The 13,573-nt window shown below is 36.4% G+C and overlaps 1 protein-coding gene across 3 annotated transcripts in view; it reads left to right on the top strand.

The window, feature by feature from the left end:
* The window catches only part of KAT6A (lysine acetyltransferase 6A), a 94,007-nt gene that overhangs the window by 46,621 nt on the left and 33,813 nt on the right, over positions 1 to 13,573 (top strand). For 2 of the 3 annotated variants that reach the window (XM_019742058.2, XM_074329598.1), the window contains 5 exons: positions 4,073 to 4,181; positions 8,422 to 8,537; positions 9,142 to 9,223; positions 11,558 to 11,693; positions 13,016 to 13,332. In XM_019742058.2, the coding sequence (XP_019597617.2) occupies positions 4,073 to 4,181; positions 8,422 to 8,537; positions 9,142 to 9,223; positions 11,558 to 11,693; positions 13,016 to 13,332 (760 nt within the window). The remainder of the gene's footprint in view (positions 1 to 4,072; positions 4,182 to 8,421; positions 8,538 to 9,141; positions 9,224 to 11,557; positions 11,694 to 13,015; positions 13,333 to 13,573) is intronic. The other variant, XM_074329599.1, reaches the window with a different exon arrangement.

The raw sequence follows: 13,573 nt of genomic DNA on the forward strand, positions 1-13,573 counted from the left end.
TTTTTAAGACATTTCCTATGCTGAAGAATAACAATAATTTCCTTTTCAGACTTTCTCTTTTCTTCATCCTTGTATGTTTGCTCCCTTAAGTACTTTGCTATACTTAATATAATTTAATTATGGTAACTTGGTTTGAATTATGATATTGTTCCTGCTCTGCCCTATTGTTCTTTATTATAAAGTAGGTTTCTCCATCTCCTCCGTGATTGCAGGTTCCATAGCATTCTTTATCTGAGCTCAACTTGTTCCTTTATAACTGGATTGCTGAAGTAATACAATGTACTTTATATGTGAAAGTGGTACCACTAGCCTACCACTAGTAGGTGAAGCTACTGTTTCACATTCTTACCCTAGTTTAAAAAGAGAGTGAGATGGGGACAGACTCAAGAAGAGTTGATAGATACATTCTTTGATTTTCACTGCCTTTAGGATGATTGTTGTTCCTTAGTTAAACACATTCTTCTGACATGAAGTTCTTCGCATCTACTAATATCTCGATCTCTGGGTTTTTCTGCCGGTGGAGGGTGAGGGTCTGGCTGTCATTTATCAATGTTTTCTCTAACACTTTATCCTGGGCACAGTCATTTTTGCTGACTTGAACACATTTATATGATTCTTCTAAAATCACGCTTTCCCAGCTTCTTGATGTTGTCTTCCATGTTACTTCTGTGCTCAACTGGAATGTAAAGTATGAAAGTGGGGCCTTGCCTTTCTCACGACTGCACCCTCAAGTGTCTAGAATAGTGCTTACTAATATTAAAAAATTTATGCTTACTTGCCATTGGAGTTTTCTTTGTTAGCTAAAACTTTATACTTAGGCAACGCAAACTAGATCGAAAGTTCCTCTGCTGAGAACAGTCTTCAATCCTGCTTTTCCAATTCTTTTACTTCCTACTGGACCTTTATCTCCAGTTCATCAGGATTCCTATGGTACTTCAACTCTTTATCTTTCAGTTTGTCAGCTCCCTTCTGCTCATGATGTCCAGCATCAATTTTGTGGCCAACCATTTTAGAAATAGTCATATTTACATTCTAGTCAACCCTCCCCTTTGGCTTAATTTGTCAGTCTAAGGTTCTCTGATTTTGTCAGTCCAAGGCTTCAGAAGTGTGAAGGAAACCATTTGATTGGAAATACTACAAACTGATTCTTTCTGATCTTAGCTTTGTGGTTAGGGCTGATTTCCATCACTAATTGATTCCCTGTTATCTTCCACATAGAGACTTCCATACTTTTCCTGTTCTCTGTAAATGCCCAAACCCATCTCTATCTACTTCTCTTAAAGCAAGTGACATTGCCTTCTAGTTTATGAAAAGATGGAGGCCATTTTGTAGGCTCTCCGTCAACTTTTCTCTCCTGTATTTTGAACTTATCTCTATGTTAATACATACTTCTCTAATTCTGTCTTGCCTAAAGAATGTGTATCCACTTTCTGTTTTGATAGGAGGGTGTTTTGTTAACGCTGTTCTTGGACCCAGCCAATCTCACCTCTCAGTTTTCTCAGTCAGCTATCACTTTCTCATGTTCTATCTAACCAATCCCTGCCCACTTTTTAGCAGGTGATTTTCTTCCTTCCTTCCTTCCTTCCTTCCTTCCTTCCTTCCTTCCTTCCTTCCTTCCTTCCTTCCTTCCTTCCTTCCTTCCTTCCTTCTTTCTTTCTTTTTTCTTTCAGGAATAAAGAGGCTGTGAGAATTTAGCACCCTCACGTTTTCTCTGTTCTCACTCACTATCCCATCTACAGTGTGCGTCTGTGCTATCCACTGCTATGGCCAGTCCCTTCACCCATGCTTTAAAATCATCCTGTTTCCTAAGCCAGTGTGATCCAATAGAACTTTCTGTAATGATGGAATTGCTCTGTATTTGTGCTGTCCAGTAGCCTAACCACTAGCGACATGTGACTATTGAGCACTTGGTATGTAACTAGTGTGACTGGGGAATTAATTTAACTTTTATTTTAAATGTAATTAGCCACACATCATAGTGCCTACTATATTGAACTGTGCAGCTCTAAACCTCACTACATAATATGTTCCTGTTATTTCTTGTTTTGTGAATGTCTGACCGTGTATGTCTTCTCTTCCATATTTAAATAGGTTTTACTTTCTTATCTTAAATACATCAAACATGTCAAAATTCTTTCCATTTCTTTTTGGCTGTCTCATGTCTGCTGTCTGTCCCTTCATGGCAGTTTGTTGGTTCCTCGACTTTAGCTCTTATTCTGTCACTGAAAACGGTGCTTTTTTACTGAGGTCTCCAACTATTTCTCACTTGTGGAATCCACCAATACTTGATCTTCCAACATTGATTGTTGATTGCTCTCTGCTTCTTGAAATTCTTGGTTCTGTTTTTGCTCAGACGTGGTCTTTTCTGGTTCCTTTTACCCCTTTGGTGCTTCTCAATGTTGATATTCTTCTATCTCAGACTTCATCTCATTTTTCCACTCTCCTCCCTTTAACTCTCTACTGTATTCTACCCACTCCACCTTTTCACTGGGTGCTATCAGGTATTATGTGCATGTTGATGTGTTTAAAATCCATCTGTAGCCTGTTCTCTTTCCTAAGTTCAAAACTCAATGTCCAAATCATCTTGGCAGAATGTTCCAAAACTACTACAGTCCTACTCCATAGATGCTCATTAATTTAAATTTAACTTTCAAGTTAAAATATGCATACAGGAAAGTACACAGATTGTGAGTCTGTACCTTAATTATCACATAATTAACATGTATAAAACCACCATCCAGGTCAACAAAAAGAATATTAGCAGCATCTCAGAAGTCCCTTTCCAATTCAATACCTCTTCCTTTCTCCCTAAAGGTAACCACTATTCTGACTTATGACAATATATAGAAATTTTTGAATTTTACATAAACAAAATGATATACTGTACATTATTTGCGCCTTTTCTTTCATTCAGTTGTTTGTGATGCACATCCGTTATCGTTGCCTGTAATTTGTTTGTTTTCATTACTTCAGTAGTCTACTGTATGGCGATAGCACATGTTAGCTCTGCAACCATTGCTAGTTATTTGGGAAATTTTTTAGTAAATTTTATTATGAATAATGCTACTGTGATCATTTTTGTTTGTGTTTTATTGTTTATGTGTATTTGAACTTGGTTTGGGTATATAGCTAGGTGTGGAAGTGCTGGATCACATGGTATTGCCTATGTTTAATTTTAGCAGATAATGTCAAATAGTTTTCAGAGTGGTTTTTTTCTATTTAAATGTCTGTTAGCCATTTAAGAGAGTTCCTGTTCTACTGTCTTAGCCACACTTTCTGTTGCTGATCTTCATAATTTTAGCCCCTCTTAAAGCTCTACTTCCTTGATGGCTAATGAGGTTGAGCATCTTTTCTTGTGTTTATTGGCTCTTTATATATTATTTGTGTTTTTCTGTTGTGAATTATCAATTGACATGTTCTACCTACTTCTCTACTGCGTTGTCTGTGTTTTCCTTACTGATAGGTGAGGGTTCTTTAAATATTCTGGATATGAGCCATTTGTTAGTTAAATATGTTGTTAATATCTTTTATTCTGTGGCTTGCCTTTTCACTTCTTTAATGGTGTCTAAGTCTTCCATCTTCCTTACTGTCCTCCCCGCCCCCAATTAATTAGCCGCCAGATCCTACCAGTTCTGTCTGTCAAATATCTCTTATCTCTCTTCTCCATTCTTTTTGTGAGGGCCTCAATGCAGACCCTCATTACTCATGGCCTGGATTATAGAGCTATGCCTGTTAAGGGCTGATACTGTGATTTCTTGCACTTAATTCAGTGAAGTTTTCAATCTTAGGGGAAAGATTTGCTTTGTTCAATCCATGTTGTATCATTTAGTTTCAAAGTGACCAACTTAATTGGGATATGATTTTTTTTTGGGCCGAGGTTGTCACTACAAGGACCAGTTTGTAAAAACTCACCTACTTAGGTCGGAGATTTAGGAGAGTGATGTAATTGCCCTATTTAGTTATATGTAACTACATATAACTTTCGTAGGAATTTAAAACTAATTTTAATGTCTTTATATTAATATTAAAAAATAGTACCAGTGCCTGAGCGAATTGTGCTTGTTTTTTACAGCCGGTTGCTGAACCCATCCCCATCTGTAGTTTCTGTCTTGGTACAAAAGAACAAAATCGGGAAAAGAAGCCGGAGGAACTCATCTCCTGTGCTGACTGTGGAAACAGTGGTACGTGACACCCCTCTGTGTTTTCTGACGTGTGCTGTCAGGCAAGAAGGAAGTACGGTTAACTGAGTTTGTACCCTTGATCCTTATCAAAGTCATATTTTAATTTGATTCTGGTTTTAGGTAACTTAGATGAGCTTCTAGACAAGGGAGGAATTTAAATGTATAGGTGAAATGTTTTTAAGTCAAACCAGGTCTTAGGCTTTTTTAATAAAAAGTTTTCCATAGACTTATTTTTTTCCTGTTGATCTTTATATTTCACTATCAAACATCTGTTCAAATCACAGCAATCAGTCTGAAGTTATTGCTGGTTTCTTTAATAATCACTACTTATCTTTCTTGATTTATGCCTCCAGCTTTATGAATAGAACCAGTATGGTTCTATTCTTGGTAGAAACTTACATGTCACATTGGGAAAGGGAGTGTTGACACTGCAGTTTAGTGAGCTGTGTGAAATTCTGAGCTCTGAAAAAATTTGCAAAGAGTCTCCCAGTTTGTCAATTCCAGAGATATTCTTGGTCTACATTTTAACAACTTACAAGGCTTTGCAGGAAGGTCTTAGTAAACCTACATTATCTTTGATCATTGGCTGAGTTTTCAGTGTTTTCTATCAGTAACAATCAGGATATATTCCAGAAATCAGAAAATACACCAGATACTTCAAGAGGAAAGGAGTTTAGTATTATATTCGGGTATTTGTGAAATTGTTGGAAGAGCTAAAGAGGCAAGCTCTACAGGGCTTTAAGGACTAATTCCTGGGACATTGCAGAACTGAGCCACCAGGGAGTCACTATACCTGCCTCCACAGTGGGAGGCTCCTGTGGATCCCCTGAGCTCTGTAGTTGGAAACTGAAACGCTGAATTTGGCCATCATCACAACAGCCTCTGGGTAGCCATGAAGGTGAAGAGTGGACACTGGCATTTTCATGACTTTTCTTGTCATTAAAAAGCAGTCAATGCAAGGAAGAAGATGGTCTTTGCTTCATTTCTGCTTTTCAAAAATCACTCAAACAGGGCCGGCCCGGTGGCTCAGGCGGTTGGAGCTCCATGCTCCTGACTCCGAAGGCTGCCAGTTCGATTCCCACATGGGCCAGTGGGCTCTCAACCACAAGGTTGCCGGTTCAATTCCTCGAGTCCCGCAAGGGATGGTGGGCTCCACCCCCTGTAACTAAGATTGAACACGGCACCTTGAGCTGAGCTGCCGCTGAGCTCCTGGATGGCTATTAGTTGGAGCGCGGGCTCTCAACCACAAGGTTGCTGGTTCGACTCTCGCATAGTATGGTGGGTTGCGCCCCCTGCAACTAGCAACGGCAACGGCAACTGGACCTGGAGCTGAGCTGCGCCCTCCACAACTAAGACTGAAAGGACAACAACTTGAAGCTGAATGGCACCCTCCACAACTAAGATTAAAAAGCCAACGACTTGGAAAAAGTCCTGGAAGTACACACTGTTCCCCAATAAAGTCCTGTTCCCCTCCCCCAATAAAATCTTTAAAAAAAAAATCACTCAAACATATCAAGGTGTTAGAACTTGACTCATATCTAGAGCCTAGGTGCAAAGGAATCTAGGAAATAGTTTTTAGCTTTTCGGGTTTTATGTATAGAATGCACTAGAAGAAGGTGGGAAGAAATCTTGTGTAGTAGGTGACCATGTCCAGCATAATATCACAAACCAAAATGAACTGTCGATGGATTTCACAGTTAAATATAAACCATAAAATTATAAAAGATAAAATATAGTGACATGTCATACAATGCGTTGATTGCCAAACTATTTTAGTAATAGCATCCTTAAGAAATCTTATGGGAACCCAAATATATAAAGCAGGTAAAAATGAACCTGTTCTAGGTGAGGTGGGAATGAAGTGGGGTTAGGGGGAGGGCTGTGTCATAGGCCTGCTTTCTAAGAAGCATTATACGCGTATTTGAGGTGATGTCTGAATTTCTGTAAGATAGGGAAGAATGCAATTTGAAAACTTACCATAGAAGGAACTTTTACATAACTAGTAGAATAAATAACTATATTAGTTATCTATTGCTGTAGAAAAAATTTCAAAACTTAGCAGCTAAAAGCAACAGCAAACATTTTTTATTTCATGTTGTTTCTGTGGGTCAGGAATTTGGGAGTGGCTTACCTGGGTGGTTTTCACTTGGGATTTTTCATGAGGTTGCAATCAAGATTTCATCTGGTGCTTCAGTCATCTGAAGGCTTCCATGATGAATCACTTAACTGGCAAATTAATGCTGCCAATTGACAGGAGGTCTCAGTTCTTTGCCTTGTGGACCCTCTTGATTGGGCTGTATGTGTGTCCACAACGTGGCAGCTGGATTCTCCCAAGCAGGTATCCGAGAGAGAGCAAAGTAGAATCTGCAGTATCTTTTATAACCTAGCCTTAGAAGTCACACTGTCATTTCAGTAGTACTCTATTGGTTACACAGATCAGCCATATTCAGTGTGGGAGTGAACTATATAAGGGTGTGAATTGGTAATCTTACCGGGAGGCAAGGATGATTGGCGGGCAGCTTGGAGCCTGCCTATCATAATAACCAAGAAAGAAAAGATGGACATAGTCAAACATATGACATTTTTTATTTTCCAAATTGAGAAGTAAACTACCCCTCCTCCCCAAAAATGCAAGAATTGTTTGAGGAAAAAAATTACATTAAATATGGCAAAGGCTCAAAAGCTATAAAGTATAAAGATCATGTTTACATTTCTAAGCATAAAATCCAAGGGTGAGAGCCCATGAACAGGCAGTTTATATGAGAGAAAGTTAGTAGTTGAGCATATATTAATGTTTTACCCAAATAATAATAGGAATGCACACTAAAGCAGCAGTGAAGTGTCATTTCATAGCCGTTGTAATACTAAAACTTCAAAGATAAGAGACCCAAACCTAGAGCTGATAAAATTGTGGTAAAACATTTGTACTTCGCTTGTGGCACTGGGTATATCATAGGGTTTGGAACAGGTTTTGACAGTGCATGTCTTTCTCTTAAGCAAGAAAAATGTTCATTTCATTTCACTCACCAACCCCACTTTCAGGAATTTATCGTAAGGAATTAATTTAAAAGAAGGAAAGAATCTATAAACATGAAATAATTTATTTTAGTATTCTAACTATTATGGGTAATAGTCTAAGTATTTAACAATAAGGAAATGGTCAGGTAGGTTATATTGTATTGACACGGAATATAATCATTTTAAGGAATAGAAATATAAAGTTTACTTGGTTAAAATTATGAAGAAAAGCAAAACAAAACTGTATATACCCTGTAGTTAAGAGTATGCAAGAACTTTTAGCTAGTTTCGAAAAGGGAAAATAGAGCATGAAAATGGCTCTTCTAGGATGATGAGATTATGTGAGATTTTTATACCTCTTCTCCCATTTTTCTTTAATGTTAGTGATATTTTGATGATAAACTTCTTACCACCTCCTAAAAGAGATAATTATTTAGGAATAGCTTTCCTAAGAAGAGAAAATACTTTAACCAGCCCGTTTTCTCAACAAAGAAAAATAAACATAACAGAATTTTAGAGAAAAGGGACAAATCCTTTCAGACAGTTGAGGGCAAATTGACTACTCTAAAGTTTTGAGAATCAAACTGCTACTAACTCTTGGAAAAGGAAACAGTTTTTTCTGTTACTGCTAATTCTGATCACAACAGAAATATTGCTTAAGTTTTAGTTTTAGCTTGAGTGCCTTAAGCCATAAGCAAATAACTCACTTTAAATTACGAGATTTTTGTTATATATTTTTTAGTTATAGGTAACACATATTACTATTTAAAGAAATTGAGAGCATAGGAGGGTGTAATGTGAAATATAAAATCTTTCTCCTTCCAAAGGTTTATAGCTCCATATCCTAGGATGTTACAATTGTAAACTGTTTTGGAGTATTCTTCCAGAAATGGCCTGAGCATATTATATATTCATATATACACACGCATGTGCATACACATAATGCTTTAATGCAGGCTTAATAAAAGTTTGGAGTTTGTCAAGTTTTTTACAACCAAGTTTGTGGTTGTAAATAGAATGTGGTTGTATACTAAATTCTATTTAGCGTTAATAAAACTGAATTGAAGTATAAGTCTTGATGAGATGTGTATGGCAAGCTCAGGAGCATCTTGTTTCCTTTAATACATATTTTAAGGTAATTGCCTTTTTCTACATTATTCCTTTAATACAATTACAGAATGATTCTTGATTGTTTCATTTGTGAATTTTCCCCTCTTACTAGGTCATCCATCCTGTTTAAAGTTTTCCCCCGAACTAACGGTTAGAGTGAAGGCCTTACGGTGGCAATGCATCGAGTGTAAAACCTGCAGCTCCTGTCGAGATCAAGGCAAAAATGCAGTGAGTATCTTCACCTTCCAATGTGAATATTTCACTTGGAAGTAAAATGTACAAGTGGCATTTCCCTCTACGTATGGTTGGTCAATTTTTAGTCACTTGGTCCAGCAGAATTTAGAACAGTAGCCTCTTTGAGTTACATATTAATAATTTAGTATTCTGGTTCATTGAGACTTGGATTATTTCTAGGTAGTTCTACAGCACCTTAATATGAATTTGCGGAGACTAAGCTATTTTAAAGGAACTCAAAAATTTGAGTAGTATGGAGGCGTTCATTTAGAAATGGTCAGTTAGTATGTTATTACTAACTGATAGTAGTATATCATCCTTTTCTTGTTATTAAAACAGATTAAAGTTAGCTTATATTTAGTTACTGGATAAATTTGAAAGTAATGAAACTAATTCTTTATTAAAGATTGGGTGAAGCAAAACTTTTTGCTAACTCAGGCTCCGTTTAGTCAATTAATACAAATTAAGGAAACTTACTGTTATAATAACTAGATATCTCCTTTATGAGATCGTTGAAATTTCCTAGGTTTTATGAAGTCATGATCCGATATGTTTCTGTTTCGTAAGGTTAAGCGGAACTGTCCTTTGTCTTTCTTAGGATAACATGCTCTTTTGTGATTCCTGTGACCGAGGTTTTCACATGGAGTGTTGTGACCCACCACTCACCCGGATGCCAAAAGGTGAGAAATACTTTCTGAAATCACACTGGCAATATAAAGGGGTATATTAGTGAAAGCACTTTTTATCTCCTTTTTAAAATGAAAGAGTAATTTGCATCTTTTATTTGGGGTTGTATAAGTAGGAAGAGAGCTGTCACTTTGAAAAGAGGGGACAGTCTTTCTGTCTAGGCGTCTTAACATTCTTATGTGCTATGGATTTATTATTATTTTCCTCTATTTTCAATATTTAAGTATCTATGGAGGGTGAAGTGGTTCTTTTATATTAATATATATTTGCCAGGCCTATAGCTAGAGGACAAAATGCTTGCCTTATAATATTTTGAAATATCTCTTTCTTTAAAGGAAGAAATGTTGATTATATCACTGCTCATCACTTTTGAGGGGCCTAGAGCTATTAGAGTCTCTGGTTTATTCAAAACTTAAAAAATAAAACTTTTTGCAAACAAGTAAGTGCCCAAATCATAACAGTACAGCTTAATGTTGTTCTGTTCTTTTGACTCCTATTGCTTGAACGGTACTTAGTTGGGATATAATTGCCTATAGTTTGGACTTCCATCTTATCATATGCTTATAGTTTCTTTAAAAAATCCAGTTAGTGCCCCTGCTTTGTCTTATCACAGATTCCATTCTGAGCTCTGATTTTGTGATTTATACATTTCTTAAGTAAAATGCTTGTAGGATTTTTGATAATGTCAGCTTGGAGAAAGTTTTCCTGTTGATGGAAAGAGACTCAACCTTAGGTATGGCCAGGTTATTCCACGTTAGGATCTTACTTAAGTCCCTCTTACACCACTCTGCTGATTGTTACCTTTTGAAAAGTCTTAAATTTATATGTATTGGTAGAAGAAATAACCCCTTTTCTGTCTTTTCCATTTACTTGAAATCTAGGCAAAAGACCTTCTGAGAATCCTTCAGAATAAGAAAAATTTTCTTAAAACTTCATTCCTGTGTATTTAATGCCTACAAAAGAAGTTTTTTAGCAGCTTAAAGCAGGAAACATTTTCTTTTGAAATAATTTCAGACTTTTAGAAAAGTGAAAAATAATAGCGTTCTCATTGTACTCTTTACCCAGCTTCCCTTATCTTAACATCTTACAAAACCACAGTACAATTACTGAAACCAAGAAACTAATATTGATATGATACAGTTAACTGATCTACACACCTTATTTGAATTTCTGGTCCAGAATCCAATTTCAGAATCTCAGAGTACATTTAGTTGTCATAGTTCTTTAGTCTCTCCCTGTTGGTTTTAATTCATCAGACTTTGTCTTTCTCCACCATGACACTTTTGAAGAAGTAGTGGTCAGTTATTTTGTAGAAAGTCCTTCAATTTGGGTTTGTCTCTTCCTTTATCATGATTAGATTAACGCGTTGCGTACGGCGGGGTTTAAATCCCTCATGAAGATTCTCGTGATCCGTATGCAACGTGTTAAGGTTATGAAGTTTGACAGGAGTACCATTGAAGTGATATTGTGCCCTTGCCAGTGCACGAAAACGGGTGTATTATACTGGTATGTCTTATTACCAGTAATGTTAACTTTGATCACTTGATTACAGTGGAGAAAACTGACAGACACCTTAAAGTTAGTGTTTTTCTGCTTTGCCCACCAACTTGAGCATCCATATGTGACTTACATGCACCAATTTTTACTATGGTATTTGCATAATGATGATTTTTCTATGTTCATCATTCTACGTTTATTAGTTGGAATTCTTCTGTAAGTGAGAGCTATCCTTTGCTCCCATTTACTTGTTTATTTAATTATTTATATCATTATGGACTCACCACATTTATTTTATTTTATGGGTTATAATCCACTGCTATGATTATTTCTTTTTTTGCTCAGATTGATCTAGATTTGACTATTGGGAACTCCTTCAAGTTGGCTCCTGTGTCCTTTTGAAATGCCTTTATCATCTTTTGAGCACTTCTTTATTTTTTGGCATCACAAGATATTCCAGGTTATCTTCTCTTTTCCCTTCCTCTGTCCTGGAATCAGCCATTACTCTATGGAAACCTGGTTTCTTTTTTTGTAGGGTGGTAATTAGAAACCAAAATCTGAGTGCTAGGTATAGAGCAGGGATTTTTAACTGAGGATCAGTGGACCTCAACCATGTGTGGGCTTCAGGATATTTGTGAGTCTCTTCCAATTGTTTGTAGAATTTTGTGTGCATATGTTTTCATGTTTATGTTTCTTGGGGGCTTGAATCAGATTTTCAAATGAGAGTCCTTGACCTGAAAGAGGTGAAGAACTGCTGGCTTAGAGTATATGAACTCTTTCAGTGTATTTAAATCTATTGTGCTTTTACGTGGAATGTTCTTTCTTTATAGGCATGTGGATATGTCAAATATGTCGACCTAGGAAAAAAGGACGAAAACTTCTACAAAAGAAGGCGGCACAGATAAAACGGCGCTATGCTAATCCAATAGGACGTCCAAAAAACAGGTTAAAGAAACAAAACACGGTGTAAGTTGTACTTGTGGCAAGGTGAGGGGAGAAAAGGATAGGGCCTTCTCTATAGTGTAGGATTCACTTGTTTGCTTTATGAAAAAAATTTCAATTGTTGAAACTGGTACTTTTATGTAATAATAATGGCTAACATTATTGAATCCTCATTGAAGTGCAAAGGCACTATTCTAAGTGCTTTACATGTGTTAAATCATTTAATACTCCCAACAACCCAGTGAAATAGGTACTGTTACTGTCATTTTTCAAAGGTGGAAACGAGAGCATAGAGAGATTAACTTGCATAAGTTTATATAGTGAATGTTGAGCTGGGATTAAAACCCAAGTAGTCTGGCACCAATGCCTGACTCTTAACTATTGCCTTACATAAAAAACGCAAAAGAAAACATTATGTTATTGTAGTATTTCACAGATTTTTCTCCTGATACTAGCTAGTCTCAGTAGTTTATTTCTATTAAATGTACAAATCACTGGATAGCTTCTATTGAGGTCAGAAGTGCCATTTTTATGTCCTGATGTAAAATAATGTGAGTTTTTCATCTGTTAGCAGAAATCAGGATATAATTATCTTTTGTGGACTAGGAAACTGGGCGATGGCTGGAGGAGGTGGGGCAAGATTCAGTAGCTAATTCTTTTTTTTTTTCCTTAATATCTCTAAGGTAATTCACTTTTGATGATATGTAAAATATCTTTAGGCCCATAAACCTCTCTTTATTCTCAAAAATTTTACCCACCACTTAAGACTATCTCAAAGGTGATGTAACTTAAACGAACGGACAATAGGAGATTGAAATATATAGAACGAGGATTATAGTTCATGTTTTAAATCTTAAATCAAGTTTTAATATTCCTATAAAATGATCTTTTGATTCCTCACTTTCAGAGAGTAACCCATCCTTGTGTTTAAAGGTAAAAGTACAAGTCTGAGTTGGTGCAGAGATCATAGGACTTTATACCTGGAAGTATCTTACTTGTTCTCTGGTCCAACTCTCATTTTACAGATGAAGACACTGATGTTTAGAGAGAATGTGATTTGTCCAAGATGTACAGCTAGTAAGTGGCAGAATTATGACTCAAACATGCCTTCTGACTCCTGGTCTAGGATTCTTTTCACTAGAAAATAATTAGGCTTCTCGGAAAATAAGATGTTTTTAATAATAATATTCTTAATCATATAATATTTATAGTTCATGGACTATTCTTAACAATACAGATTTTTTTAATTAAGCTGTAGGTTATTTACTGATTATGTTATATATTAAATAGAAGCCTTATAAAGACTTATTTTTAATAGTTACCCTTTTCCCTGTTTGATTCTTTAGGTCAAAAAGTCCCTTCAGCAAAGTTCGAACTGGCCCTGGACGGGGTCGGAAACGTAAAATCACTATCTCCAGCCAATCAGCGTCATCATCAGAAGAAGGCTATTTAGAACGACTAGATGGCTTGGACTTCTGCCGAGATAGCAGTGTCCCCTTGAAGTTCAACAAGAAAACCAAAGGGCTCATTGATGGCCTTACCAAATTCTTCACCCCTTCCCCTGATGGGCGGAAACCTCGAGGGGAAGTGGTAGACTACTCTGAGCAATATAGAATCAGGAAAAAGGGCAACAGAAAATCAAGCACTTCAGATTGGCCCACAGGTAAAAGTTTGTTCATTGAGAAACAGAAAGTATTCCAAAAGTGTGTTATTTGGAATAACACTAGTTATCTGGAATAGATTTATATTTCTTTATTGAAAATTGGTTATGGAATATAAGAATGTATTAAAGATACATATTTAATGATACTAAGATGATAACTATGACAAGAATTTAGATGCTATACATGAAGTTGCAGAATGGACAAGTAAGAACTCTGAGACAAAAGGTGTTTTGTTATTGT

This window comes from Rhinolophus sinicus, linkage group LG04, assembly GCF_036562045.2.
Source record: "Rhinolophus sinicus isolate RSC01 linkage group LG04, ASM3656204v1, whole genome shotgun sequence".
Lineage (NCBI taxonomy): Eukaryota > Metazoa > Chordata > Mammalia > Chiroptera > Rhinolophidae > Rhinolophus > Rhinolophus sinicus.